This window comes from Sciurus carolinensis, chromosome 4 (assembly GCF_902686445.1).
Source record: "Sciurus carolinensis chromosome 4, mSciCar1.2, whole genome shotgun sequence".
Taxonomy (NCBI): Eukaryota; Metazoa; Chordata; class Mammalia; order Rodentia; family Sciuridae; genus Sciurus; species Sciurus carolinensis.
The window spans coordinates 77,450,712-77,477,065 of record NC_062216.1 but is presented as its reverse complement, the minus strand read 5'-3'; the positions used below and the strand labels follow the sequence as shown (position 1 = coordinate 77,477,065).

General features: G+C 33.2%; 1 protein-coding gene across 4 annotated transcripts; it reads left to right on the top strand.

Moving 5' to 3' along the window:
- Positions 1-2,648: 2,648 nt before the first annotated feature.
- On the top strand, positions 2,649-18,980 carry LOC124981967 (killer cell lectin-like receptor 2). Of its 4 annotated transcripts, XM_047548062.1 has the most exons (9): positions 2,649-2,758; positions 7,780-7,863; positions 8,274-8,299; positions 9,451-9,565; positions 10,628-10,717; positions 11,630-11,854; positions 13,107-13,249; positions 14,561-14,667; positions 17,578-18,980. In XM_047548062.1, exons 4-9 carry the CDS (start codon positions 9,451-9,453, stop codon positions 17,735-17,737), a joined length of 840 nt encoding a protein of 279 aa, XP_047404018.1. In that variant the 5' UTR covers positions 2,649-2,758; positions 7,780-7,863; positions 8,274-8,299; the 3' UTR covers positions 17,738-18,980. The 4 variants fall into 4 exon arrangements, with proteins under 4 accessions (XP_047404018.1, XP_047404015.1, XP_047404017.1 ...); XM_047548059.1 differs by lacking the exon at positions 8,274-8,299; XM_047548061.1 differs by lacking the exon at positions 2,649-2,758 and having other exon boundaries at positions 6,963-7,863.
- The last annotated feature ends 7,374 nt before the right edge of the window (positions 18,981-26,354 follow it).

Sequence of the window (26,354 nt, the reverse complement as noted above, 5' to 3'; positions counted from 1 at the left end):
TTTAGATTTGTTCTTTTTAGATACACATGACATTAGAATGTATTTTGACATATACATGGAGTATAGCTTATTTTAATTAGGATCCCATTCTGATGGTTGAACATCATGTGTCATTACAGTGTTCATTATGTTCATATATGAACATAGGAAAGTTATGTCTGATTCATTCTACTCTTTCCTATTCCCATTGCCCTCCCTTCACTTCATTCACTTTTGTATAATCCAGTGAACTTCTATTCTTCCCTCTCTTCCCTACTGTGTGCTAGCATTCGCATATGATTATACCCTTTTTTATTATTCATATGTATGTAAGAACTCTGAGTTTTTAGCTTTACAAATTGTGTAATATTTTAATCTGTGTGTATTCATATATATCTTTTAGCTCCTAATGAACAGAAGTTCCAATCATGTTTCCCAGTTTCCTTCAACCTCTTTGCATTAGACTTCATCTTTCCTTATTTCTGTTAGTAACCGGGTTGCTGGTATTCTGTCCTTCCTCCCTCTGAACTCCAATCTAAAATTTGTTCTGTCAAGGTAGTTATTATTCACTTGCTCCAGGAACCAGTAATATGGACTTTATGGTGGCAGAGCTTCTGAAGACTTGCCAGGGCTCCTAACCTGCTAGGAGCAGAACAATTCTAAGAAACTGCGGTAATGGGAATTTTCTGTATGTGTGCAATACAATAGGGTAGCCACTGGCCATGTGTAGTTACCGATTTTTGAGATGTGCTTGGTGTAACTAAATTTATAGTGTAATTAATTTGTTTTTACATTTTATTATGATAAATTTCAAACATACAAATGTACTTTAAAGTGAACACTGACCATTCAATCGATTGTAGTAAATCTTACAATCCTCATTTTTTTTCACTTAGTGTCAAAAGACTGGGTTTGTGTGTGTGTGTATGTGCTGTGTGTATGTGCATGCTGTTTAATTTTGATGAAATAGTAAATAAATGTTTAGTGGCTACACTTTTGGCAGTGGAACACCAGCTGGTTTCACTGCTCAAAAATGCAGGGCTTGAATGAATTGGACATAACTTTCCCATGTCCATATATGAATATACAACCAGTGTAACTTCATATTATGTACAACCACAAAAATGGGAAGTTATACTCCAGGTATGTATAGTATGTCAAAATACTGTCATGTATAACTAAAAAGAACCATTAAAATTTTAAAAATGCATGGCTCTTTTCAGATTTCTTAGGGAAAGTCAGTTTTGAAACACTTGTGCAAGGTAAGACTCATCTTCAGTTTTCCTGTATGAAATAAATGTTCCTATTCAAATTGTAGACTTTGATGAATGTACAGTGTAAAATATGTCATAATTCTCTTTCACTTACATGTTAATCCAAAGAGAAAGAGGAACAAATGCTCTGAACTTCTAGTGTGCCCACAGTTATTAGTTGTTTCTCAAAATAGCAGTCTAAACCTCTTGTTGAATAAATTGATCTACTCAAGGTTGAGCATGGTCAGGGAGAAATATTCTTTAGATTAAAAAGTCTTTAACAAACGAACTCTGAACCATTCTCTAACTTTAGTATTTTTTTGCTCTATCCCCACTATCTCTGAAGATTTCTCATACTCAGATCAAGATCAGAGAATAGGTCGCTAGGATTAATAGTTTGTATTTTTATCTATGATTTTCTTATATCTCATGTGTTCAAACTGGCTTTTACTTGATTGTAAACTGCTGATAGACAATGCTCATTTAAAAGTTAAGTTTTGGGATTGGAGTTGTAGCTCAGTAGTAGAGTGCTTGCTTAGCATGTGTGAGGCCCTGGGTTCAGTTCTCAGTACCACATATAAATAAAATATCCATCAAAACTAAAAAAAAAATTTAAAAGTTTTGTACATCGCTAGTTTTATTTGAAATTAGATTCACATTCTGCACTTATGTCAGCCAACACATATTTCCCCTTACCTCCTCCATTAATGAAGATACTTTTCACAATAATTAAACTTTTTCAATTGCTGGTTTTGCATCCAAGACCTTAGTGTATCCAGCATCTGGTAGTCTTACTGCCTTTAGAATATTTGCCTTTGTAATTTCCTCTGAGACAGATGATATTCATTTTTATTGCTGTGGAAACCTTTTGATTACCACAAATCTTTGCATATGTACATACTCAACACCACAGAGTTACAAATTTGAACACATAGATAAGGATGTGTCTTTTGGATGTGGTATAACTGTGATTCTAATTTCTCATGGTCTTGAGTACAGCTCTAACTTTGCTCAAGGAAAGCAGCATATACAGCACAAGGAGGATATGAGAATATTTATGATCTGCCAGGTTTTATTATACTCTGTTTTATATATATAGATTTTTATTTTGCCTTTCCATGTTCTATGCCTCGGCTTCTAAAATAAGAATACAGGCAAGCATTTTATGAGTAATGATAGAGTTTGATTCTGGAATGTCCCCCAAAGTCTCATGTCACAATCTGCATAGTCCTCAGTGCAGCAAAGTTCAGAGGTATGCTTTTAGGAAAGTGATTGGATCATGAGGGCTGTGACCTCATCAGTGGATTAATTCATGAACTACTGGGTGGTAAGACCTATTTGGAGGAAATAGGTCACTGGGGACATGCCTTGGAAGGGTTTATCTTCTCTCTAGCTGGCCTCTTCCTCTTGATTTCTCTACTTCCTGACTGTCACAGCTCAGCAACTTTTCTTTTCCACCATGATCTGCCTCACCTAGGGCCCAGAGCAATAGAGTTGACTAACTATGGACTGAGACCTCTGAAATGGTGAGCCAAAATTATCTTAAGTCTTCTTAAGTTGTTCTTGTCAGGTATTTTGGTCACTTTTATGAAAAACTGGCTAACAGATTGAGATGAGTTTATTCAGGTGGACATTTTAATATGAATATAAATGTTAGCTGAGCTCATTTTAGATATTCTATTGTTAGATTACTTTATCTTGGCCTAAAATAGGTGAGACTTTTGAATATGTCTTGTGTGTTGTAAATTCAACCACTGATCCCCAATGATTATTTTAATTATTGGATTCCTAGCTTTAATGTATAATGAGCTAGAATAAAAGAACCCCCCAAAATAGTAAAATGCCACAAGTAAAGGGATTTGAAGTGAGCTCGAATTTTGCCTTGGCAAATTCCTCAAGTGATGAACAGTAAAGTTGAAGAACTGCTCAGTGTCTCTACTATCTGCCTTGTCCCATTTCTCTGAACTGTATGATAAAGAGTGCACTGAACACTGATTTAAGAATCCAAAATCTTAATTATGGATTAAGATTAACTATTAACTATTTCCTCTGTCAACCTGTGCATCAACTATTCCTTAGTGGCACAGAGTCCAAGTGGACACATGAAATCCTTATTGCCATTCTTTTATTATTTTTCTTTAGTTCCTGAGGTGTCCTTATTTGGTTACTTTTACTGATTGAGGCCCCATTAGGATAATATAGAGTATTTTAAATCTAGAGCATTGAAATATCTTTTTTTATAAATAGAAGAAGGAAAAACAGGTGGTTAGAGGAACAGGAAATCTCAAAATAGAGGTCTTTGTTTTTTACTCTAAGAGTCCAGGAACTTAGTGTTTTTTGGTGGTATGAAGGTTAATCATGAGGATGAGTATACAAAATGGAACCTTGGTCAGGAGTGGTTACTCCTCTCCGTGAGGTGATTCAGACCATCATTCCCTGTGAGCTGGTGGTTATTCCAGACATCTGTCACTTCAGCTTGAGAAAGGAAGAATAGCATAGAGCTGTGAAATGATAAAAACATTGAGGTTTGAGGGTGTGACCGGAAGGTCTGAAGGTGTGATTAGAAGCTGTGTGCAGAGCTTCTAGCTAACTGTATCACCAGAAAGGAATGGGTAAAATACGTGGTTTACCAAATTAAAAAAAAGACTTGCAGCAAAGCGGTCAGAAAATAAATGAATACTTTATATATTCATGTTTATATGTATGTGTGTTTTGTACAAAAGTGAATTTGAAAGAAAGTTCTAGAGCATTCAGAACATTCTTCCAATTTCTCATTTTTCTGTTTTATTAATTTTGTTATAATAAAGTTTAGTACTTCCAGTTTTGTGCTGCTTTGATCAAAGAGCCACATTAGGAGTTTCAATTAATTCTATCTGAAGTTACTTCTAAAACTAGTTGTCTTATTTAAACAAGTTTGCCTTTTTCAGAAATTCAGAGCCTAGTAAGAAAAAGATTTTAGAGGATCTGTTACACAATGTGGCTTTTCAATCATTTGTATCATTCTGTTCTAAAACTGAAAAATCTAGATTTTTATGGTCATTTACTCAACATCTTTTTGCTCATCAAGCATACTGGTAGGCATCATGCCTCTTATATGTTCTGTTACTATAATATTGAGTAAGACAAAGTTACTAACCTTTATGGACTTTACATTATGTTAGAAGAGGTAATATGTAAGAAGTTTAAGAAAAAGTGCTTTGACTTATTTAGCCTCCATCCTTAGGACTATCCACCCCCTCACTGGCTATGTGGATGTAAATTAAAACAGGAAAAAAAAAAAAAAAAACCCTCAATGTCACCAATATCTTCATGGGACAATACAATATAAATGCCCTGATCCGAGGCCACAGAATGGTTTTTCTGAAGCAGTAGTGATATGCTGCCCTATGTTTTATAGCTCCTAAATTATGTCCATGTGCCATCCTTACCTTTTTCTTCCAAATACCTGCCTTCCAAGTTTGATATGGTAGGATAAAGAGTGTAGTTCAGTGTGTCTTCGTTCATTTTCTGTTGCTATAGCAAAACACCTGGGAGTGGATAATTTATAAAGAAAATAATTTTATTTTGGTTCACAGTCCTGGAGGCTGGGAAATTAAGATCAGGTGGTCTCATCTGGTAAGGGCCTCATGATGTTTCAACTCATGGCAGAAAGTGGAAGGACAATTGGAGTGCATGAAAAACAGAACACAAGGAGTAAACTTGTTTTAAAACAACCTGCTATAACAGTAACTAATCTTGTGAGAGCAACACCTTGCATATGAGAGAGGCCTGAATCATTCATGAGAGCTCCACCCCATAACCCAAACACCTCCCGCTGGTTCCCACATCCCAACACTCTAGTTCAAGTTTCAACGTGAGTTTTCATGGGGACAAACTACGATCAAGCCACAGTGGTATGCTAGCATTTCTGGGTTGCAGTTGCAGTTCTGGTACTTCCACTTTATAGAAAAGAAGGAAAATCAAACAAACAACCCAACTTTTTTTGAAGTCTAAGAAATCCTACCTGCAGTACTAATTTCATTTTATTCTCCCAAACCCATGAAATGGCAATACTCATATGAAACGTGAAGAAACTGAGTTTTGCAGATTCAGTGATTTGTTCAAATTTTTATGGCTAGGAAGAATTTGAATCTTGAAATTCAAATAATGATATTTAGCATTCAATGAGAGCCTCTTCTATATATACTAGGTTATGGTCAAACACTTTACTTACATGCTTTCCTTAATTCTGACAACAAACGTGGAAAGCACATATTGCTACCGTTTTACTGTGTTGAATCTGAGGCCTAGAGAACTAAGAGACTTGAATGAAGTCATACAAGAGAGCTAGAACTGGTATTCAAACCACTTTTTTTCAGGTTCCTGAATTCATGCTTTGTGGGCAGTCTATTCTGAATCCATTGTCTATCCATGCTTTATATTGTCAAGACTTAATTTAAACATAGTTCAAGAATTAGCAATAAGGTGTTCTTAGACAAGTCAAGTAACCTTTTAATAATAGTTTCTTCATTTGTAAATGGTGATAATAATATACAACTGCCAGTGTTGGGAGGTTTCAATATGGCTTTGTACAGTGTCTCTGCCACTTTCTCAGTTACCATATAACCTCCTCCACCCTCACTCCCTATCTTCTCTCAACAGAGTTTTCTTTCTTTACTTTTTTTGATAGAAGGCTAGGGACATTCTTTCTCTGGATGAAAAAAACCAATCCAGGATTAGTGAGAAAGAAGAAAATGTCAAGCAGCAATATTCTGGTGGCATCCATCCTTTACCCTTGAAACTTTGCTTACATTATTGAGTTAAACGAGTCTGACAGGTATTGTATCTGACTTCTGGGGCATGATGACAAGTGGAAGACTTCAGTGGATTCAGAGACCAAGAATTGTCTCAGGACACAAATAGAGCAGGTGGAAACAAACAAACAAAAGACAGGTAGCACAACTAACTAGGTCCAAGGGGTGGCTTAGAACATGTTGTAGACTATCTGTGAAGTAGTTTGGAGGAAAGGTGGAAGCCATGACCAAAGTGAAGAATATGGAGACCCTCTGAGGAATAATGGTTCAGTGCAGGCTAGAGGTTGGTGAAAGAAAGAATAAGCCAAGGATTTGGTTAGAACTAGACAAAGTATGAATGGGGGTTGTCTCTGCATAATCCATTTTGCCTTCCATTCTCCCCCTCACTCCCTGTCCTCACACTCCATTAGCAATGATCATTTGATTTGAAAAATAATTTAAATTGGTTTCATAGAACTGAAGCCAGAAGATTTTAAAAGCCCAAATCAAATGAAAGTGAACTTCAGTGAGAGATCTGACTCATAATAACAGTTATAGAAATGAATTTCTTTCCTCTCTCCTGTTTTGGTTCTCTTCTCAAGGTGCTAGGGATTGAACTCAGGGCTCTATAGTTGTTAGGCAAGTACTCTATGACAGCTACATTACCAGCCTTAACAAACTGTTTTTAAGTCTGCGTATGTGAAAATGGGAGGCCTTGCTGAAAATTTGTAGAGGTAAATTTTTTCAAGTGAAGTTCATGGGCAAAACTCAAGTAGGGAAATAATTCTTTTTATCTTAAAAAAATCAAGTATGTGTACATTCACACACAATTGGTTGAGTATAAATGGGCTAGAAGGCATTGTGTTTTATATATATATATATTTATATATATATATTAATATATATATATATACATAATCGGAGTTCTTTAAATGTATATACCCTTTGACCTCAAAATCACTAACTAAATAGTTTTTAATACCAGCAAAAACAAAACAAAACCAAAAATGAACAAATGAAAACTTGAGATAACCTAAATGTCCAATAGTAATGTATTACTGAAATAATTTTTATATTCATGTGAATAATATTTATATATGGTTTTAAAAATCATGTTTTAGATAAACATTTTTAAATGAAGAAATGCTTATTGTCTATTAGTAAATAATAAAAAAATGTGGTGTATGGAAAGATATCAAATTTGATAGTGAATATAACATGGATAAAAGTTTCAAGAATACCAAACTTTTTATGATGGGAATATGGATTTTTTTAAGTAATTTCTAAAATATGTTTATCTGCAATAAATATAAAATCAAAAAAGAAAAAATATTTTTCCCAGCTAGTAAGAGAAATAATAATGAGAAAGTTTTTAACAGAAAGACTATTATTTAAATCAAGAGCTAAAGAATTTAGACATATTTCTCACATATACGTATATATGCATACGTAGATCTTTTAGTCATCTCTTTTAACTACTAGTTTAAGTGTGTTAGATTTTCGTTAAAGATATTTTCTTGTTTTTTCCAAAGATGTGTTCCTTTGTCTTTTTGGTCCCCAAATATTGATTTTTAATGTTTTGAATATTTTGCAGAGTACCAAGTGGTTGGTTAGCTCAAGTGGAGGATTATATATCTCATGACTACCTTTCTTTTCCGTTAACATCAGCTTTCAACATATGATTTCCTCTTATCACTTTGTTCAAGAGGAGGGGTAGAAATTTTTGAGCCGGAGTATCATTCAGAGGTAATTTATTTCTGCCTTTCATCTTACAGTCTCTAAGGGATCCAGGACAGGAAAGGTCAATTCATTTTTGGTTCAGTTTCTTCCGTCTGCATCACTGCATGGCACAGATACAGGTAACATCTGTTTTTATTTCCTCAGAGCTTTGTACAACTTTATCACATTCTTGAGCTTGAGATTGGTAGGAAAGCATTGTTTATTGATTGCATTAGAATTGCTTTAACTCTGAAAGATGTGAAAATTGTAGTTCACCATTTTCTCTTTCTCAATATGCTATGAGTTTTCCTTCCTACTATCAAAATAAAGGGAGAGGGATTTGAGAAGTTAATTATTTTTTACTTGGGTCTAATGATTTACATATTGTGTATCTTGAAGAATTTAAAATAGAAAAAATATTTTTCTTAGAAAACTAGAGGAACCATGAATAATTCAGTTTAGAAAATTTTATGTATTAAAAAAAACAGAAAAGAATAATTACATGTGTACCTGTATAATTTTTTCTGTATTTTCTATTTCTTGGATATAGTCTTATCAAACTGATTAAGAAGAAAGGTAAATTTTAAATATTTACTACTTAATAATTTCTTTCTGTATTGATCCCCAGTACTAGATTGAATCTTTTATTTATGTTAACTAATGAATGCCTATTGACAAATTTTGTTTTCACATAGGCTTTTCTGTCAACATCAACACTAGAAAATTATCTATAAAATCTTCATGTACATTAAATCATTTCAGATTGAAAATGCATGTGTTCAGGCTCCAACTGAAGAATTTTTTTTATTTTTTATTTTCGGTGGGAGGAGGGTACCAGGGATTGAACTCAGGAGCACTTGACCACTGAGCCACATCATATATATATATATATAATATATATATATATATATATATTTTTTTTTTTTTTTTTGTATTTTATTTAGAGACAGGGTCTCACTGAGTTGCTTAGCGCCTCGCTTTTGCTGAGGCTGACTTTGAACTTCTGATCCTCCTACCTCAGCCTCCCGAGCTGCTGGGATTACAGGTGTGCGCCACCTCACCTGGCCTGAAGAGATTTTTATATATCACGTTTTGTACAGGCACTGGACTCTGAAACTGTTAAGTGGTTTGCAATATTAGCCCTCAATTCTTTTGCAGAAGGGTGTCTGTGATATACTTGGGGAAACACTGGTATAGTAATGTGTAATTACAAAGAATTCAAGGATTTTTTAATATGTATGCCAGAACATGTATACATTTTTAAAAAGCAAAGATATTTTAATTTTTCAGAATACTTTGAATTTTTTATTTGAATTGACAGTTTAAAACTGTTTTAGTGGTTTGAGTTGGAAACAATTTGGCCTAACATTTGTATATGTATGTTGAACATTTTGAGCAAAATTGGCTGGACCAATAGCAACATAATCTAGTGGTAGATTTTTCTCTCCATATTTTCTAGTAATCATGACAGTGATTCACTAGGAGTATAAATGACTTAAACAGAAATGTTGAAAGGTTTTTCATTTCTTTCATAAATCAGGTTCAGTCTATAAATTTTATGTACTTAAAGGAGTTAATAAACACCCACCCACAGATACATGTACACATACCTCTCAACATCAAAACCTGATATGTTTATATAGGCCGCCATTTTCATTTTTCTTTATAAAGAAGTTATCACATGGCAAGGTTTTAATGTAAAACATATTTCTCTTCTTACTCCAAAGATGAGTGATCAGGAGGTGACTTATTCAACCCTTAGATTTCTTCAGTCTCCTTCAGAGTCACAGAATAGATTAAGATGTGATGTTACTCGGAGTCCTAGAAAAGCCGCTGATAAAGGTATATATTTTAAGCATCTAAATTAACCTGTTTCTTATGAATTGCCAAAATTTTGAAATTTGAATAAAGATCCCGTTTGCACTTCTGGTTATCAGCTGGTAATATGAACCATAAATGGAGTAGAATTATAGAATGGAAGTTTTTTAAAAAAATTTGTGACAATGGAGAAATGAGTAAATATTTTTGAATTTGATAAACTAATAGGATGTTTTCATTCAAATCTGACCAAAAAGAATTTGTGAGACCTTTAAAAGTAAAGGACAAACTGAAGTCTGAAGAAACACTGAATTTGCTAGAGAAATAAAAGTCTTAGAAAAATGAAATGCATATATTAAAAATAAATGTTTTGTTCAGACATAAGATATTTTAGGTTTCTTAAATACTTACCAAAATTTAATGGTAAAAAATGTTCAAATCAAAGGGGAGTTCTAATTTTTCTGTTCTATATTTCTATTCTCCCATCAAATACTGTCAAAATTAAACTCTAAATTGAAAGCTTACTTGATTTAGTGATCATTAGAAATTCAGCCTTCAGATATCAAGGACTTCAAAAGCACAAGAATAAATATAGTATTGTCTAGAAAAAACTAAAATTAATGAAAGAAAAGAGAAAGTTGATTTCTAGAAACTCTTTTAAGTATGACCCTCTATCACATTTGAGCTTACAAGCATTCACTATTAGCTTCTAATTTATCAAAACTATTGACTGATCTTTCTCTCCTCTACATGATTGTTTATGATCACATAGACCAGGAATACACATCAATTTGGGGTCTCTTGTATGAATTTTGTCTATTGCCTTTAGTGTTTTTTGTAAGGGATGTGCTTTTGAAATCCTATAGAACTGTTCCTATATGTAGGATTTCTACAATTGGCATATGTCAACTAGAAACCTAAAACTTTAAAACTGTGATTCCTAGATTATGAATTTGAATCAACTTGTATAATATATTTTTGAAAAATTTCTAGTTCCTTTTTTCATATGGTATCCCAAGGTTACGGTTAGTAGTGGGCCTGGGCTCTTTCTGTGATGCTTATTTTCTTTCTTTTTTTAATTTAAAGAGTTTTCAGTGTCCTGGAAATTCATTGCAGTGACTCTTGGAATCTTCTGTTTACTTTTGTTGACAACAGTCATAGTGTTGGTGATCAAGAGTGAGTAACTGAAATACAGCTTTCTTGTCTGAGTACTGAGCATTAGACACTAATTGTGCAGACGTTAACATGCTTCATCCATTAGTTCCTTTCTGTAGTCAGGGAATGACCTAGTAGCTCAGGTCTTTGAGTGAGGCTTTTTTCCTGGACATATTGCAAAGCCATTTTCATTTTACTTACCTATTCCATGGACTCTGAGTCTGTGGTGAGCTATATCACTTATTCTGATACATAGTCATATTCCTTCTAGTAGGGGATTGAGTGATATTCTGCCATCTGTGTTCAGGTTATTATGAATCTGAGATAGACATTTTTGAGAAATAACTGTTCAAAAGAAATTATAGCTTTTTCTTGATTTGTTTCTAATAATATAATTAGAAAATAACTTAGTGAAAAAAATCTGTACATAGATGTTAAATGATCTTGAATTTAAGCTTTATCATTTTTGAAATTTTCTTATCTTTAGAGAAAATCATTGATACGCTTAGATAAAATGACATATCCCAATATTATTTTCTTTTCTCCTGTGGACATTCCATCTGCTTTCGTAATAGTTATAACATCTCCTCATGTTTCTTAGTTCAGATTGTTATACTCAGAGGATGTATTAAATGTTGACTGATTGATTTTTACTTCAGTACTTATTTGTTAAAAATGAACTAAATTGAAAGGTAAGGTGTTACCATCAAAATTTTATTCCGCTAGCTTATTTTTTTATTTTACACTTATGTTGCTAATAGTGAGAAATTTGATGATTCCATTTCTATGATCAGTTCACTGAGGTGTTACTTTCTAAATGTCAAATTACTAATATGAGTTGGTTTTCAAAGTGAAGCTTTTTCTTTTGGCTTAAATTTCAATATTTATTCATTATGAATACTTTTTGTATTATTTCTATGCTGTTAATTTTAGTTTTTCAGAATATTCAAGAAAAACATCATCAGCAGGAAATTCTAGGAAACTTCAGCAAAAATTACCACATTATGCAAAAGGACAACTACTTAAAGGAACAACTTTTGACAAACACCTCTTTAGAATGTGAGAGTCTCAAAAATAAAATCCTTCAGCTGGAATCAAATCATGAGAACAAATGTCATAAGAAAATTGAGATCTTTTCAAAATTATTGCAAAGTAAAGGTATGAAGGAAATCTTAACTATCAGATAGCATTATTTCTTCTTCAGAAGCTTTGAAGTCTAATAAACATTATGATACTAGTGATCTCTGGATCTACTGGACAATTTTGATTTGTACCTCTTAGATATGATGTGGTTTTTTGGGTTTGCTTATTTCAAGTATAGAGTTGGGACCCTAGAAGCCATATTTGGATTTGTAGGATCCTATACAGCTTCTCCAATTCAATTGCTATTCTTACTTTCTACTGCTTCCAGAAGGTGGAAGTATATCAGTTACCCTGAAAATTCAAATCGCTTCGTTCCTACAGGAAAAAAAAAAAGACTTCTACTTTGTTGCTAACATTGAATATGGAGGCTGTCAATAAAAGTATATTTAGCAAAATTTGGCTCAAGGGCTTTAATTTGGATGCTATTATAAAAATAATTTTTGTATATGTATGTATTTTCATTTTGCTATGGCTTCAGATATTTGGTTTATTTGTGCCCAGTGTAAATACTATACTACCTAAAGTACATCTGCAAGAATTTCCATATGATGATGTTTCTGTAATTCTGTGATAATATCCTCAAAACACCCAAGAGATGAAAATGTTAAATTTCATACAGTAAACTATTACCTTGCATAATGACCTAGTTATCTAAAATTGATGTGGTTAATCAACAAGTACTAAATATTTGTTTAGGATTTAGAGTTTATAAAGACCTTTTGCATGTGTGATCTCACTTTGGTCTTGTGAGATTTACAGTCTCCATTATTAAAGGATGAATACTATTTACAAACTCTGTTCATTAAGACATAAGTAAGAGAAAAAGGAAAAGTTCCAAAAAAATGTTTCTCATATTTAAAGTCATTCCAGAATCCAGCACCAGAAAACCATCGTTCTTATCTGTTAGATACCTCATATAAGTAGAATCATGAAATATATTTTTTCTTCTGTGATTGGCTGATTTCACTCAGCATAACATCCTTAAGGATCATCTGTCTCATAGGTAGAATTTACTTCTTTTTAGAGATTGAAAAGTATCTCTTCATATGTAACCACATTTTCTTAGGTTGTTTTCATCCTGACTATTGTGAATAGTGCTGCATTGAACATGAGTGTGGAAACCTCTTGGCATTTCAGAATTTTGATGATACTCATATTGTCATAACTGAGAGCAATGAAATTTTATTTAGTTATGGAGGGCTGATAAATGTATTTCTTTAACAGACTAACAGATAATAAGTTTAATGGTTCATCTTACATGTTGTAGGCATGCTCTGTGAAGGCCATTGGATCTGTTGTGGAGTAAAATGTTATCATTTTACCAAGAGCAAAAAAAATTGGGAGGAATGTAAGAAAACTTGCCAAGACAATGGATTATCCCTTTTGAAGATAAATGATGAAGATGAACGGGTATCATGGGCTCAAATCCACGTTTATTCTCTTGGACTCTGTCCCTCACCCTTGGGTCTAAGATACTGAGGATAGGCAGGAGTTCAGAAGGAGGAACCTTCACCTATTCTTTGTGTTGTGTCTGTTATGTGGGCAAAAATCTTATAATTGAGGTCTCCTGGGAGATTCCGACCTGCTAAGAAGCATATGGCCCTGCTACTTACTAAGTATTCATTTTATTTGTATAATCTATTATGATAAACATTATTAAGGATGGTTCTTTGCAGTCATTTCTCTTTCAAAGGAGTCTGCAGAAATCACAGAAAAATATTCTCTTCCCTGAATGACATTCAACCTTTTGATAAATTGCAACCTGAACCAACAGTTATTTATCCCTATAAAATGGCAACTTAGAACCAGAAGGCAGCATAGTTTGGGAGTTACTATTAGAAACCCAGATGCCAGAGTGCCTGGGGTCAAATTTTATCTCTACCACTTACTTAGCTGAGTGACCTTAGGTAAATTACTTAACCTCTCTGGGCTTACCTACAAAATGGTGATGATTTTTGAGGACCATAAAAGTGATAACAGTTTTACCAGTTAGTCTCATGATGATTTTCATTGCATATGTAGGTAATATTGGCTTGATTAATATTTCTGTGTAAGAATATATAAAGTTGCATATCATTTTAAATCTCAGCATAAAAGAATTCCTCATAGCAAGTCATGAAATAATTTTAATTTTGTTTGATATGGTAAAATATAGTTAAATTTAAACTTATAATTTAAAATCTACTTAGTCATTTAATCAGACATTAAGTGCTATGTCACTCTGATATATTACATTTTAGATAGTAGATTCTTCCAAATATTTTCCGGTTTCACTACTTCCATGTACTCAACTACAAAAAGGCTTTCTCTCAGGAGACTGAAGCTTTACTGTGCATCCTTTTAACATATATCTTTTATTTTAGCAAATTTGTTTTGAGGAAGATTCCTTTTATTTAAGATTGTGTGGAGATCATTTTTCTACATTCTGAATTATTCTTTTGGAGTAGGAATTTGAATAGTTTTAAAAGTATTAAAAATGATTTAACAAATCTAGCTAAATACTTAGATTTTACATTTTAAAGTTATCTATACTTTTAAAATAAATAATCTGCAAGTGGAAAGTTACTTTGGAAAATGAAAATGCAAGAATTGAAGAGAGAGAGATTGAGAAGAATAACAGAGTACTGGCCACCGGAACACCTAGACTCTTGACCTGTCATTCTCTTTGTTCATCTTATAGATGAGAATCTTGTCATATGATGTATTTCATTTCCTTTACAGGTCTTCCTTAAACAACAGGCCGGTAAAAATATTTACTGGATTGGATTATCATATGATAAACGGGAAAGGAAATGGAAATGGATTGACAGTGATACATCTAGTGGAATGTGAGTTTCTGGAACGCATTCAAACTCTACCATTAGTGTGGGAGTTGAAAGGATTATGTCTAGAATGAATATTCTCTCATTTCACACAGCTTAACCCATTTTCAAATGGAAGTCATTGGTGAGAACAGGAAGGATGAGTTTTAAAGTGTTTGAGAAAGTATAGTTAGTAAAGGAAGAGGGGTGTCATACAGAGTTATTAATAATAGTAGTACGATGCTCAGAAGCATTGTGTTATGAGGTGCACAAAATGAAACAATTATAACTTTTTTAATGCCAGAACTATACCAAAAACTACATACTCACCCCCTGACCTCTATTAAAAAAGTTTATTTTGAGACAGAATCTTACTAAATTGCCCAGGTTGACCTTGAACTTGTGATCCTTTGGTCAGTAGCTAGGATTACAGTGTGCTTGAGTCACTACACCTGGCTCAGATCATAAATCATAAATTTTAAGGTGGTATGAAGTGATTGGACCATTCTGGCTTAGCTATAATGAATATACTAAATATCCCAAACATTCATTCAAAACTTCTTTATATAATTAGTTTACACATATGTTAGTCTATATTATTTATTGACATAAATATAAGAATGTGCATATATATATATATATACACATGCATACATTCATATGCATATACATACCTTTCATTTGAATTGCAGCATTATGTAAACAATTAGATTTACATTTAGTTCTGATCTGCCATAAAACTGCTCATTATTTAGAAATATTAACTATTATATTTTTATTTCTAGGAATTCTCTTTTGTGTTTCAAATAACCTTTCTAGACACTCATTTTCAAGCTGTCTTTTGTTTCTTAAAAGAGCAAAACATACTTATTTCATATTTGGAATCTCATAAGTCTTGTATTTTTCTGTTATTTCTGCTGTCTTTTGTTCATGTTGTAATTTTTTTTTTTTTTTTTTTTTGGTACTAGGGATTGAACCCACAGGCATCTACTACTGAGTCAGAACCCCAGCCCTTTTTATTTTTTATTTTGAGACAAAGAAGTTGCTTAGGGACTTGCTAAGTTCTGAAGTTGGCCTTGAACTTGTGATCCTCCTCCTTAGCCTCCCGAGTCACTGGGATTATAGGCATGGGCCACCTTGTCCAACCATGACACAGTTTTCTTTGTGGTGTTTAGTGATTTTTTTCCCCTTGTTAAGCTGCAGTGGAAACTATTTGAGACCCAAGATGAAGGTGGTGGCTTCCTCAAGAAAAACATTGCTTTAGTTGGATGCTTTGCACCACTGAATCTGGGCCACTATTCATTTGGGCTGGGCAAGTATTGGAGCTCTGGGCTACAAACCTGCTAAAGATGTCCTGAAGGAAATCACCTTGACATAATTATATCTTCCAAGTACATTCTTAGTCAAGCTACTCCAGAGTCACAGAAGAGAAAGACTCACAGGCCAAATTAAGATGCTCAGATCAGACAGTAAATCAAATTCACCTAGAACCCATAGCATAATGCAAAGGGAAAGTTATAGGTAGACTGTCACAGATAGAGTAAGGTACAAGATGGGGAGAGGGCCATCTTAATCCTGGGTTAAACAATCTTCATTTGCCCTGATGCCTCTCTGTGGCAGAATTCTTTCCTGATGATGGTGTGGTTTATAGGACCAGACTTGAAGTTTGAGTTATGAGGACTGAAAAGAGAAAATTACTGAGGCCAGCACACATATTTTCTCTACTGGGGAGTCACAGAGGCATATAATTGGCTACAACTTCACCTCCCCAATTAAACTTATAAGCAGTTATGAGTTGTTAATTGGGTAGGGGCCGGAATGGGTATCACCATTGGGAGATGGAATGACCATGTGAATGTTGAGGATGTGCTTCATGTATATTTTGTGTATAGTTAGTGTCTACTTGGTCTTTTCTTCCTTTTTTGTCCATGTTCATCACATATGATTTACTTACTGTATCTATACCTAACATGTCTCATACATTGCTAATTTACCTATCCATTCCTCACATCTTATCAAAATGCATTACATGAAGGATGCTTTGTGATTTTGACTTCTTAGGTGAGGTTGTTCTTTTTTTTAGTTCTGCTTAAATCTAAGGTCCAAAATAGTTCCAGGGACTTTTACTGAGGATATATCCCTTTGAGTTCTCAGCACTAGGTAGCTTGTGCAGAATTCATTATTTAGAATCCCCATCATTTAAAATTTATTATTCAGCCTACTGTATCCATTAAGGGAAAATCTTGTTTCAGTGCTTCAGTTATCCTTTTCAATTCCATCTTTACTTAAGCCTCAGCCTGGATAGAAATTTGCTTTTTGCCATTTCATGAATTTATGCAAAAAGTTTTAAATTTTTTTATTTAGCATTTTAAATTATTTTCAACAGGAAGGAAGTTCTGGTACTTAGTACACCATTTTGCTGAAATTAATGTCCTGCCTTAGACAAGACAGTTAATGAATTGTCATGTTTTAGTAAAAACTGCTAGATATGGAGTGGAGGAGAAAAAGAAACAAAACAAAAATATGAATAAAGAAACCTTATCTCTAACTATATTCTAATTTTCCTTTTTCTTCTTAAAATGTAAACATATAAGATCTGGTTATCTGTTACAGAAATTCTTTTTAATCTTTCACTTTTATTGAAAAGATTGACATAAGGAAGCATGTTTGGTATATTGTAATCCCATGGCAATATTGTAAATTAAATTTTGTCTGATAACCAAAAAAATTATCAGTGTGAATAACATGGGGGATTATGAGTGTAATCGAGAGACATGATTCTATTTAATGGGCTAAGAGCAAAAGAAAATCTCTTAATGATGAAGTTATGACTAATATTTCCATATTCTGAATATTTAGGTAATATAGTTTTTAGATCATTATTTACATCATAATAAACTTCAGAATTAGAAAGTTGCCCTGTTTTCTGTTTTGTAGTAGTCTTCCTATGATGACGTTGCCTGCAAGAGGACATTGTGTGTTTTTAACTGCAATAAGAGAAGACGATATTGAATGCACTAATGCCTACAGTTGTATCTGTGAAAAGAGATTTGATAGTATTTCATCTGCTTTAATGTGTGATGAGAAGAAAAGGTAAACATGAAATGTTGTCATTTTTGTTTGTTTACTGTCATAATTTGTGATTACTTACAAATAAATGTTTTTGACTGTATGGAAGCAGAGAGAGATGAGCTGCAAGAGGAAGAAAATGTTCATTACATGACAGGGAAATCTGATGCCATGTTTCTTTGTAGAAAGAGATGAAGAAGAGCTTGCCTTTGGAGGGCAGTTGCCCTTTTCTTTAATGGCTCTGAGGAATTATTCTCTCTGTCTCTCCTTAGAACCAATTAAAGAACCCTGATAAATAGGATAAATCATTTCAATGTCTTCTTGCTTTTATGACACATTTAAGAACTATAATGTAATTGTGTTTTGTTCACATCTAGAAGCTTACCTCATCTTTAAAATATTTTTTTATTTTATCATAAAATATAATTTTAAACATGCTGAATAGTTGCAAGGATAGTTCGAGGAATTCTCATATATAACATTCACCCAAATTACCAGTTGTGGTTATTTATATTTTGCTCTACCTACTTTATTTTTCATATTCTCCCTCTTCTCTTCTCCCCTCCCCTCATCTCCCTTCCTCTTCTTTCCTCTTTTCCTGTCCCCTCTTCTCCTTTCCTCTTTCTCTCTCTCCTTGCTGATGCATTTGATAATAAATTGATGCCATCTTGTTCTTTTGTTTAAATATTTTTTAAACACAGAACTTGTCTTATATAATAATAGTACAATGATCAAAATCAGGAAATTTAGTATTGATATAGTACTATGATATAACCTATAATCCATTTCATATTTTATCAGTTGTCCCAGTAATGTCATTTATAGGTATTTTTCCTCCATATTTAGGATCATGCAGTGTGTTTAGCTGTGATGTCATTTAGTGTCTTTCAGTCTAAAACAGTTCTTTAGTCTTTCTTTTTCTTGACTTGACATTTTAAAAATCAACTTTTTTAGTTATACTGTGCATATCATAAAATGCACCCATTTAAAGTCAAAAAAATATGGGTTTTAACAAATATATGCACCTCTTATACACTATCCATCACCTGTAAAAGTTTCTTTCTGTCTGTCACCACCCACCTGGCAGCATGCAAATAGTGATATGCTTTCTTCCACTGTAAATTAGTTTTGCTATTCTAGAATTTCATGCCTCATGTATTCTTTGTAATTGACTTCCTTTTGTTCAGCATTTTTTTTAATTAATCCATACTTTTTCATGTATTAGTAGTTTATTCTTTTAGTTACAAAGTAATATTCTATTATACTGATAAACCACATTTTTTTATTCATTCACTGGTAAAAATTTGATGTATTTCCACTTTTTGGCTACTATGAATAAAATTGCTTTGTACATTTGTGTGTAACTCTCTGTGTGGACATGTGTTTTTATTTCAAGAAATGCCTAGAAGTCTGTCTGATTATTGGGCATGTTTGATTTTATAAGGAGCTGCTAGGTTATTTTCCATGGTTATATCATTTTATTTTCCCAGTAACAACAAATGAGTGTTCCATTTGCTCTTCATCATTGAACACAATATTGTCAATCTTCTTAATTTTAGCTATTATGGGATGTGTGTAGTGATGTTTCATTGTGATGTTTTAATTTGTATTTCTCTAATGACTAATGATATTGAGCATCTTTTCATGTGTTTGTTAGACATTTGTGTATTTTCTTTTGTAAAGTATCTCTTCATGTTTTATTTACTTTTTAAAAATTGGGTCTATAAATTATAGTGTTTTAAAGTTTTTTATATCATTTATTCAAATTATCCAAAGAAGTTCTTTCTTAGATGTATGTTGTTATGGTTTGGATGTGAGGTGTTCCCAAAAGCTCACATGTGAGACAATGCAAGAAAGTTCAGAGGAAAAATGATTGGGTTGTGAGAAACTTAACCCAATCAGTGAATTAATCCCCTGATAGGGATTAACTGAGTGGTAACTGAAGACTGGTAGGGTATGACTGGAAATTGGGGGCATGGCTTTGGAGTATATTTTTGTATCTGGCAAGTGGAGATCTCTCTCTCTGCTTCCTAATCATCCTGTGAGCTGCTGCTTTCCACCATACTCTTTCCCGTAATGTTGAGCCTCACTGGATACCTGAGGAATGGTGCTGGGCTTCTATGGTTGGAGACCTCTGAAACCATGAGCCCTCAAATAAACTTTCCTCCTCTACAATTGTGCTGGTCAGGTCTTTCAGTTGCAGGCGTAAGAAAACTAAAACATATGGATTATGAATATTTTCTGTGTCTTGCTTCTTCATTTTCCTAATGTTGTCTTTCAAGAAGCAGAAGTTTAAAATTTTTACTGCAGCCTAATTTATCATTTTTCATGCTTTTTATATTCTAAAATCTTTTCCTACTACATAAAAACCACAGAAATTTCATCCTATAATTGTTTCTAAAAGTTGTATAAGTTTAACATATTCTTTTTAAATATTAACTTATAGTCTTAATCTATCCCCATTTCAAATTAATATTTGTATGTGAGAAAAGAGTTGAAATTCACTTATTTCATACGTATGAATATCTAGTTGTTGTTGCACTGTTGAAAAGACTCCTTTCCTACATGGAGATACTTTAATATCTTTGTAGAAAATTAATTCACCCATCCATGTGGGTCAGTTTCTGGATTCTATATTCCATTTCAGAAATCCATATGCTTACTCCTGCAATAGTACAATAATGCCTCAGTTACTACACCTTTATATTAACCCTTAGAATCAAATGCACTAAACCTCCAAATTTGTTCCTTTGCAAAAGTGTATCACTTATTTCAGGTTTTTGAATTTTATCAAAGATGTCTGATAGGATTTTGATTGCAATTGCATTGAATCTATAGATTAATTAGATCTGATATCTTAACAATATTAAATGTTAAAATTCCATGACCATTATTTTTTTAAAGAAAAGCAGCATTCAGGTTGAGGATATAGCTCAGTGGTAGAGTGCTTGCCTTGCATTCACGAGGCCCTGGGTTCAATTCCCAGCACCAAAAAAAAAAAAAAAAAAAAAAAAAAAGCAACTTAAGAAGATGAAAATGATTATATGCTAACTTAAATAAGTTGTACAAGGAAGGAACTGAAAATTTCATTTCTAATGTTCTCTAAGACTTGTACTTCATTTATATGCACCTTGTTCTTTACTTACACCTGGAAAAAATTAAAATGATATTTTAAACAAGTGGTGAGTCTTCCCTTTCTCATGTATAGAAATTCTTATGATCCTTTGGACAGTTCCTTCTGGAACAAACTTTCCTCTTCCCCTACCTCATGACCATGATTTATCTGTTCATTTAGTTAGATTTACTTGGCCTCTGTCAGCAATGTACTACATTTTGAAATATAGGTCTTATATTTATTTTGTTAAATTTGTATTTTTATGCTATTTTGAATGGTTTTTATTTTTGTTCAAATTATGTTATTAGTTTATAGAAATATTTTTCTTACAAATTTACCTTATATCCTATCATCTTGCTAAATTTACTTATGCCAGAAGTTTAGGTTTGTGTGCTTGTGTATGTATTCCTTCAGACTTTTTTTTTCAAGGTTCACAATCTTGTTACCTGAGAACATAGAGAGAACATTTTACTTTTCCCTTTTGTTCTTTTCTTTCTCTAGCTTTATCTTACTAGCAAGGACAATCCAGCGTAATGTTGGAGAATAATGATAGCGGGCTTCCTTGCCTTTTCTGCAGTATTACAAAGAAAACTATTTAGTCTTTGGACTATTATGTGTGAGGTCAGCTGTAGTTTTTTCATAGATCCTCCTTGATCAGGTTCAGGAAATTGCCTTCTAATTTTATAGTTTTTTATGAATGGGAGTTGAATTTTTTTAGAATTTAAAAATACATAATTTATTTAATGTCAATTACAACAAAATTAAGGTGTTGAAAATAAATAGATGGGAGACTGAGGCAAGAGAACTGAAAAGTTCAAAGCGAGCCTCAGCAACTTAGCGAGGCCCTAAGAGCAACTTAGGATCTGTCACAAAACAAAACAGAACAAAACAAAAAACCCAAAACAGCCTGGGGATGTGGTTAAGTGGTTAAGTCCCCTTGGTTCATTCCCCAGTATGCCTCCCCCACAGTGAAATAAAATAAAAATCTAAAAATTCACATTGTAAATTCTGTTTCATTTAAAAACTTATTCAGTTGTTGACAAACTATAACTCGGGGGTTGAATTTTTTTTTTTCATGGTGCATTTTGTTTGTTTTTTAATTGTGACATTTTTGACAGGAGTTGAATAGAAGCTTCCTTTTGCTCTATCATCAGAAAAAAGGCAGAGTTGACAGAACAAATAAATACTTAAAATGAAATTCTGAAGGGCCTATTTATTTACTTAAGAGAATCAACTGTTTTTAGACACGGAATTAGAAATTATTTCATTCTAATCTAAGCAGAGACCAGCCAGCCTGGTGCTCTGGGGTACTGATTACAAATCACTCTGTTCATTAAAGCAGAACCTTGAGCAGGCAACTTTGGTAGACATGAGTCCCTGAACCCACGGTCTTGAAAAAAGTAAAACGGTCTCTTATTATTTTCAAACATTTCAGAGTCAACTCCACCAACCAAACTGCTTTCTGCCTTCAGGTATTTTAAATTAACAAGGTTTTAAGTGCATAGATACGCCTTTTTCCAACAAACACTGTTAAGCTACTTGCCATATTTAATTCATATAAGAACAACTGATATCAGTGTATGAGTTAAACCATGACCTAAGTTCTTAGAATTGGAATGGAACTTCAGGTCATTGGTCTAACTTCTCAGCTAATGCTGGAATCCCTGCACAGCTTTCCTGGCTGGAACACACCCAGGGACAGGGACAGCATCACTGCAGAAACAGCTCCCTGCATCGTTCCAAACAGCATCCATGCCCAAATATTAGTCCTGATAATAAACTCCCTGAGGGTCCTAAAGATTCTTCCCACATCCACACCACGGTATCTCTGCACTGACCTTCTTGGAGTTCAAGTTCTGTCCTGTAGGATGAAAGAGAGGAAGACTATTTCTTCCTATTCAGGGCAAGTGAGCCCCTCAAATATCTGAAGACCGTTTCCCTATCCCAAATTATTCCCTAGGTCAAACAACCCCCGAGTCATCTTGTAGCCTTTTCCTGTACTTCACACTATTGCCTTTCCCACTTCCACTTTGAGATAATCTACTGTTCTCGGTACAAACCTGCAACGTGGTTGTTTAACTGTGAACCTTCGCCCAATGTGTTTCAATAAAAACAGGACGATCCATGCTTTTTGTTAATTACATAAAATAAATGCAAGCACATTATGATGTTGTTGAGAGGATATAAATGAAAACTTCCTTGGTTAGCACTCTCTGTGGGCTTTCCACATTCATTTGTGGTCAAAGGCTGCTTTGAGTTAAAATGAACAGATCCCATTCAAACAAAGGACAATATTCATTCAGGAGCTCTGACCTGCATCTCCTATCTTTAAATACATGTAATTTTAACTGAGGTTATCATGCATTGAACCAGGAGAGCCAGAACAATTTCAACAGCTGTGAAAACAAAAGAAACAATACCAAGCTACTTTCATTCAATTTGGAGCTTTCTCAAAAAGAAAAAAGTAAATTTCAGTATGCTTTCCATTTAAAGATTCCTGGGGGTTGAATTTTTAATACCTTCTTTTTCTGCATTTACTGGAATGATTAAGGTTTTCTGTTTTAGTCACTGCTATGGTTTGAATGTAGTTTGTCCCCCAAAAGTTCTTGTGTTGGACACTTGGTCCTAAGGGTGGCAGTGTTTAGATGATAAAAGCTTTAAGAGGAAGAGCCTAGTGCTAGATCATTGGGTCATGGATCATTGGGGATGCTGTCCTTGGAAGGGATTAATACTGGTCCTGAAGAGTGAATTAGTTCTCCAGAGAATGGGTTGTTATAAAGAGAGCAAGACTGTCTATCTCACCATGCAATCTCTCCCTTTTGCACATACTTCCACCATGATGTCTTCTACCATGTTAGATAGCCAAGGGGCCTTCACTAGAGGCTGAACAGACAAGGCAGCCCAATCTTGGACTTCCAACCTCCAAATCTGAGAACTAAATAATCTTTTATAAATTATCCAGCCTTAGGATTTTGTTATAGCAACTACAAATTGACAAATACAGTCACAATTTGGTGATTTGCATTGATAAATTTAAAATTTTTGAATGTTAAATAAAACTTGTACTTGGATAAATCCCACTTGGTTATGATGAACTCTAGCCTTTTTTTCATATTGCTAGACTTGCTTGTAAAAAAAATATATATATATGTTGGATTATATATATGTTATAAGGCCCCTTGTTATATGTTATAGACCCCTTGGCTATCTAACATGGTAGGTGACATCATGGTGGAAATATGTGCAAAAGGGAGAGATCACATGGTGAGACAGTCTTGCTCTCTTTATAACAACCCATAATATATATGTATAACATAGAACATAGAACATATAGCTATAATATAATATATAACATATAGCATACATTATACATATTATTATATATAATATAAATTATATATATATATGTTGCTGAGGTCCTCACTTACTTACTAAAGCTGGCCTCCAGCATGCAATCATCCTGCCTTAGCCTTGAGTTCCTGCAATCATAGGCATGTATCTGGCTTGGGTAATATTTTTAAAAGGATTTTTTTGTTTATACTCTTAAGAGAATTTTTTAAAAGTCTTTTTCTATTTATGATGTAGGGGAAACACTAGCCTTATATATTCATTTGGAATATTTTTGAATATCTTGTTCTTTTGAAAAAAAAGTTGGGCAAAATTTGTGTTTTCTTAATTGATCTAATTTACCAATGAAATAATCTGGGTCTGACATTTGTTTCCCTTGAGAGGAGATATTTAATTAGGAATACCATTTATTTCATAGACTAAGGACTATTTAGACATTCTATTTCTGTCAATTTTGGTAATTTTCCTAATTTGGAAATTGTCTAAATTGTCAAATTTATTGTCATATTGTTTTTCATAATTGTATTAGTTTTCTGGGTTATTCTAACAAAGCCCACAAACTTGGTAGCTTAAAACAATATTTATTCTGTCACTGTTCTGCAGGCCCAATGTTCACAATTACAGTTTCAATTGGGGACAATCCTCTGGGACTTGGGGGAATCTCCTTGCCACTTTCTAGATCTTGGTGTTGACCATCAATCACTGGTGGTGTCTTGCAGCTGTATCAGTTCTTCCTCTGTCACCATGTGGCATTCTCCCTGTCTTTGTCTGTGTTCACATGTGGTTTCCTCTTCTTATAAAGGCCCTCACACTGGATCAGGACCTACCCTAATGACTTCATCTTTACTTGATTACATCAGCAAAGGCTCTATTTTCTAATAAAGTCACATTCATAGGTATGGATGTTTGGACTCAAATATCTCTTTTTATATTTCAACTCATAACAGTAATATAACATAAAAATAATAACAATAATAACAATAACATAATAATAGTATGTATATATTCACTGTCTCTAAGACAGTATACTGCCTATAACAGTTTTTTCTTTTCTCATATTGATGTAGTTGTGTTTTGTTCCTTCATCAGTCTAGCTGTTTATATAAATTTTATTGATTTTTTGGAGAACAGCTTTTTGATTCATTTTTTCTATTATTTGTTCATTTTCTATATTATTTTATCTTTGGTTTTATTACTTCATTTTTATTCCTTTTATTACTTTAAGCTTAACTGATTTCATTTTTCTAGCTTCTTAAGAGAACTCTTACATTTTATCTCTCTTCTTTTCATATAAAACTATTTAAAACTACACATTTTCCCCAAGAACTATTATCCTGCATTCTACAAACTTTGTTTTACATATTTTTATTTGATCCATATCTTAAAAGTATATTTGGGTATTTTCCAGATATATTTATGGCACTGATTTCTAATTTTTTGTGTGATCAGAATATACACTATGACTTCAATACTTTAAAATTTGTCAATATATGTTATATGTCCTAGTACATGGTCTATCATGATGAATATTCCATATGCACATGAAGCAGTATACATTTTGTTATTTTGGAATGAAGTGTTCTACAAATGTCAGTTTGTTTTGATGATTGGTAGCTTGTTGTAGATCTTCTATTGCCCCAATGATTTTTTGGTCTAATTATCAATTTTTGAAAAAAATTATTTTGAAATATTCAAATGTGATTGTGATTTCTCTACTTGTGTTTATTTTGGCTTCATGTATTTTAAAGTTTTATTCTGTCTTATGCACTAGTCTATATATTCTGTTCAACTTAAAATTTATCTTTGTTTTCCTTAGTTATATCCACAGTGCCACAAAAGGTCTTTCTCTTAGTAGATACTAAGTAAGTATTTGATGAATGAACAAGTGAATTATATTCATGGTATGGTCCTGGGCATTGAAATAACTTCTTGGTATGCAGTTGTTTTTAACTGTTTGAACTATTATAACAAAATACCATAAACTGGTCATTTTTAAAATGCAGGAATTTGTTTTCACAATCTGGAGGATAGTCCAAGATCAAAGCACAAACAAATTCAGTGTTTGGTGAGGGCCTGATTCACAGATGACTGTTCTTGATGTGTTCTCTCATGGAGGAAGGAGTGAGGGAAATCTTTAGGGTCTCTATTATAAAGATACAAATTCCATTCATGAGGTCTCTGC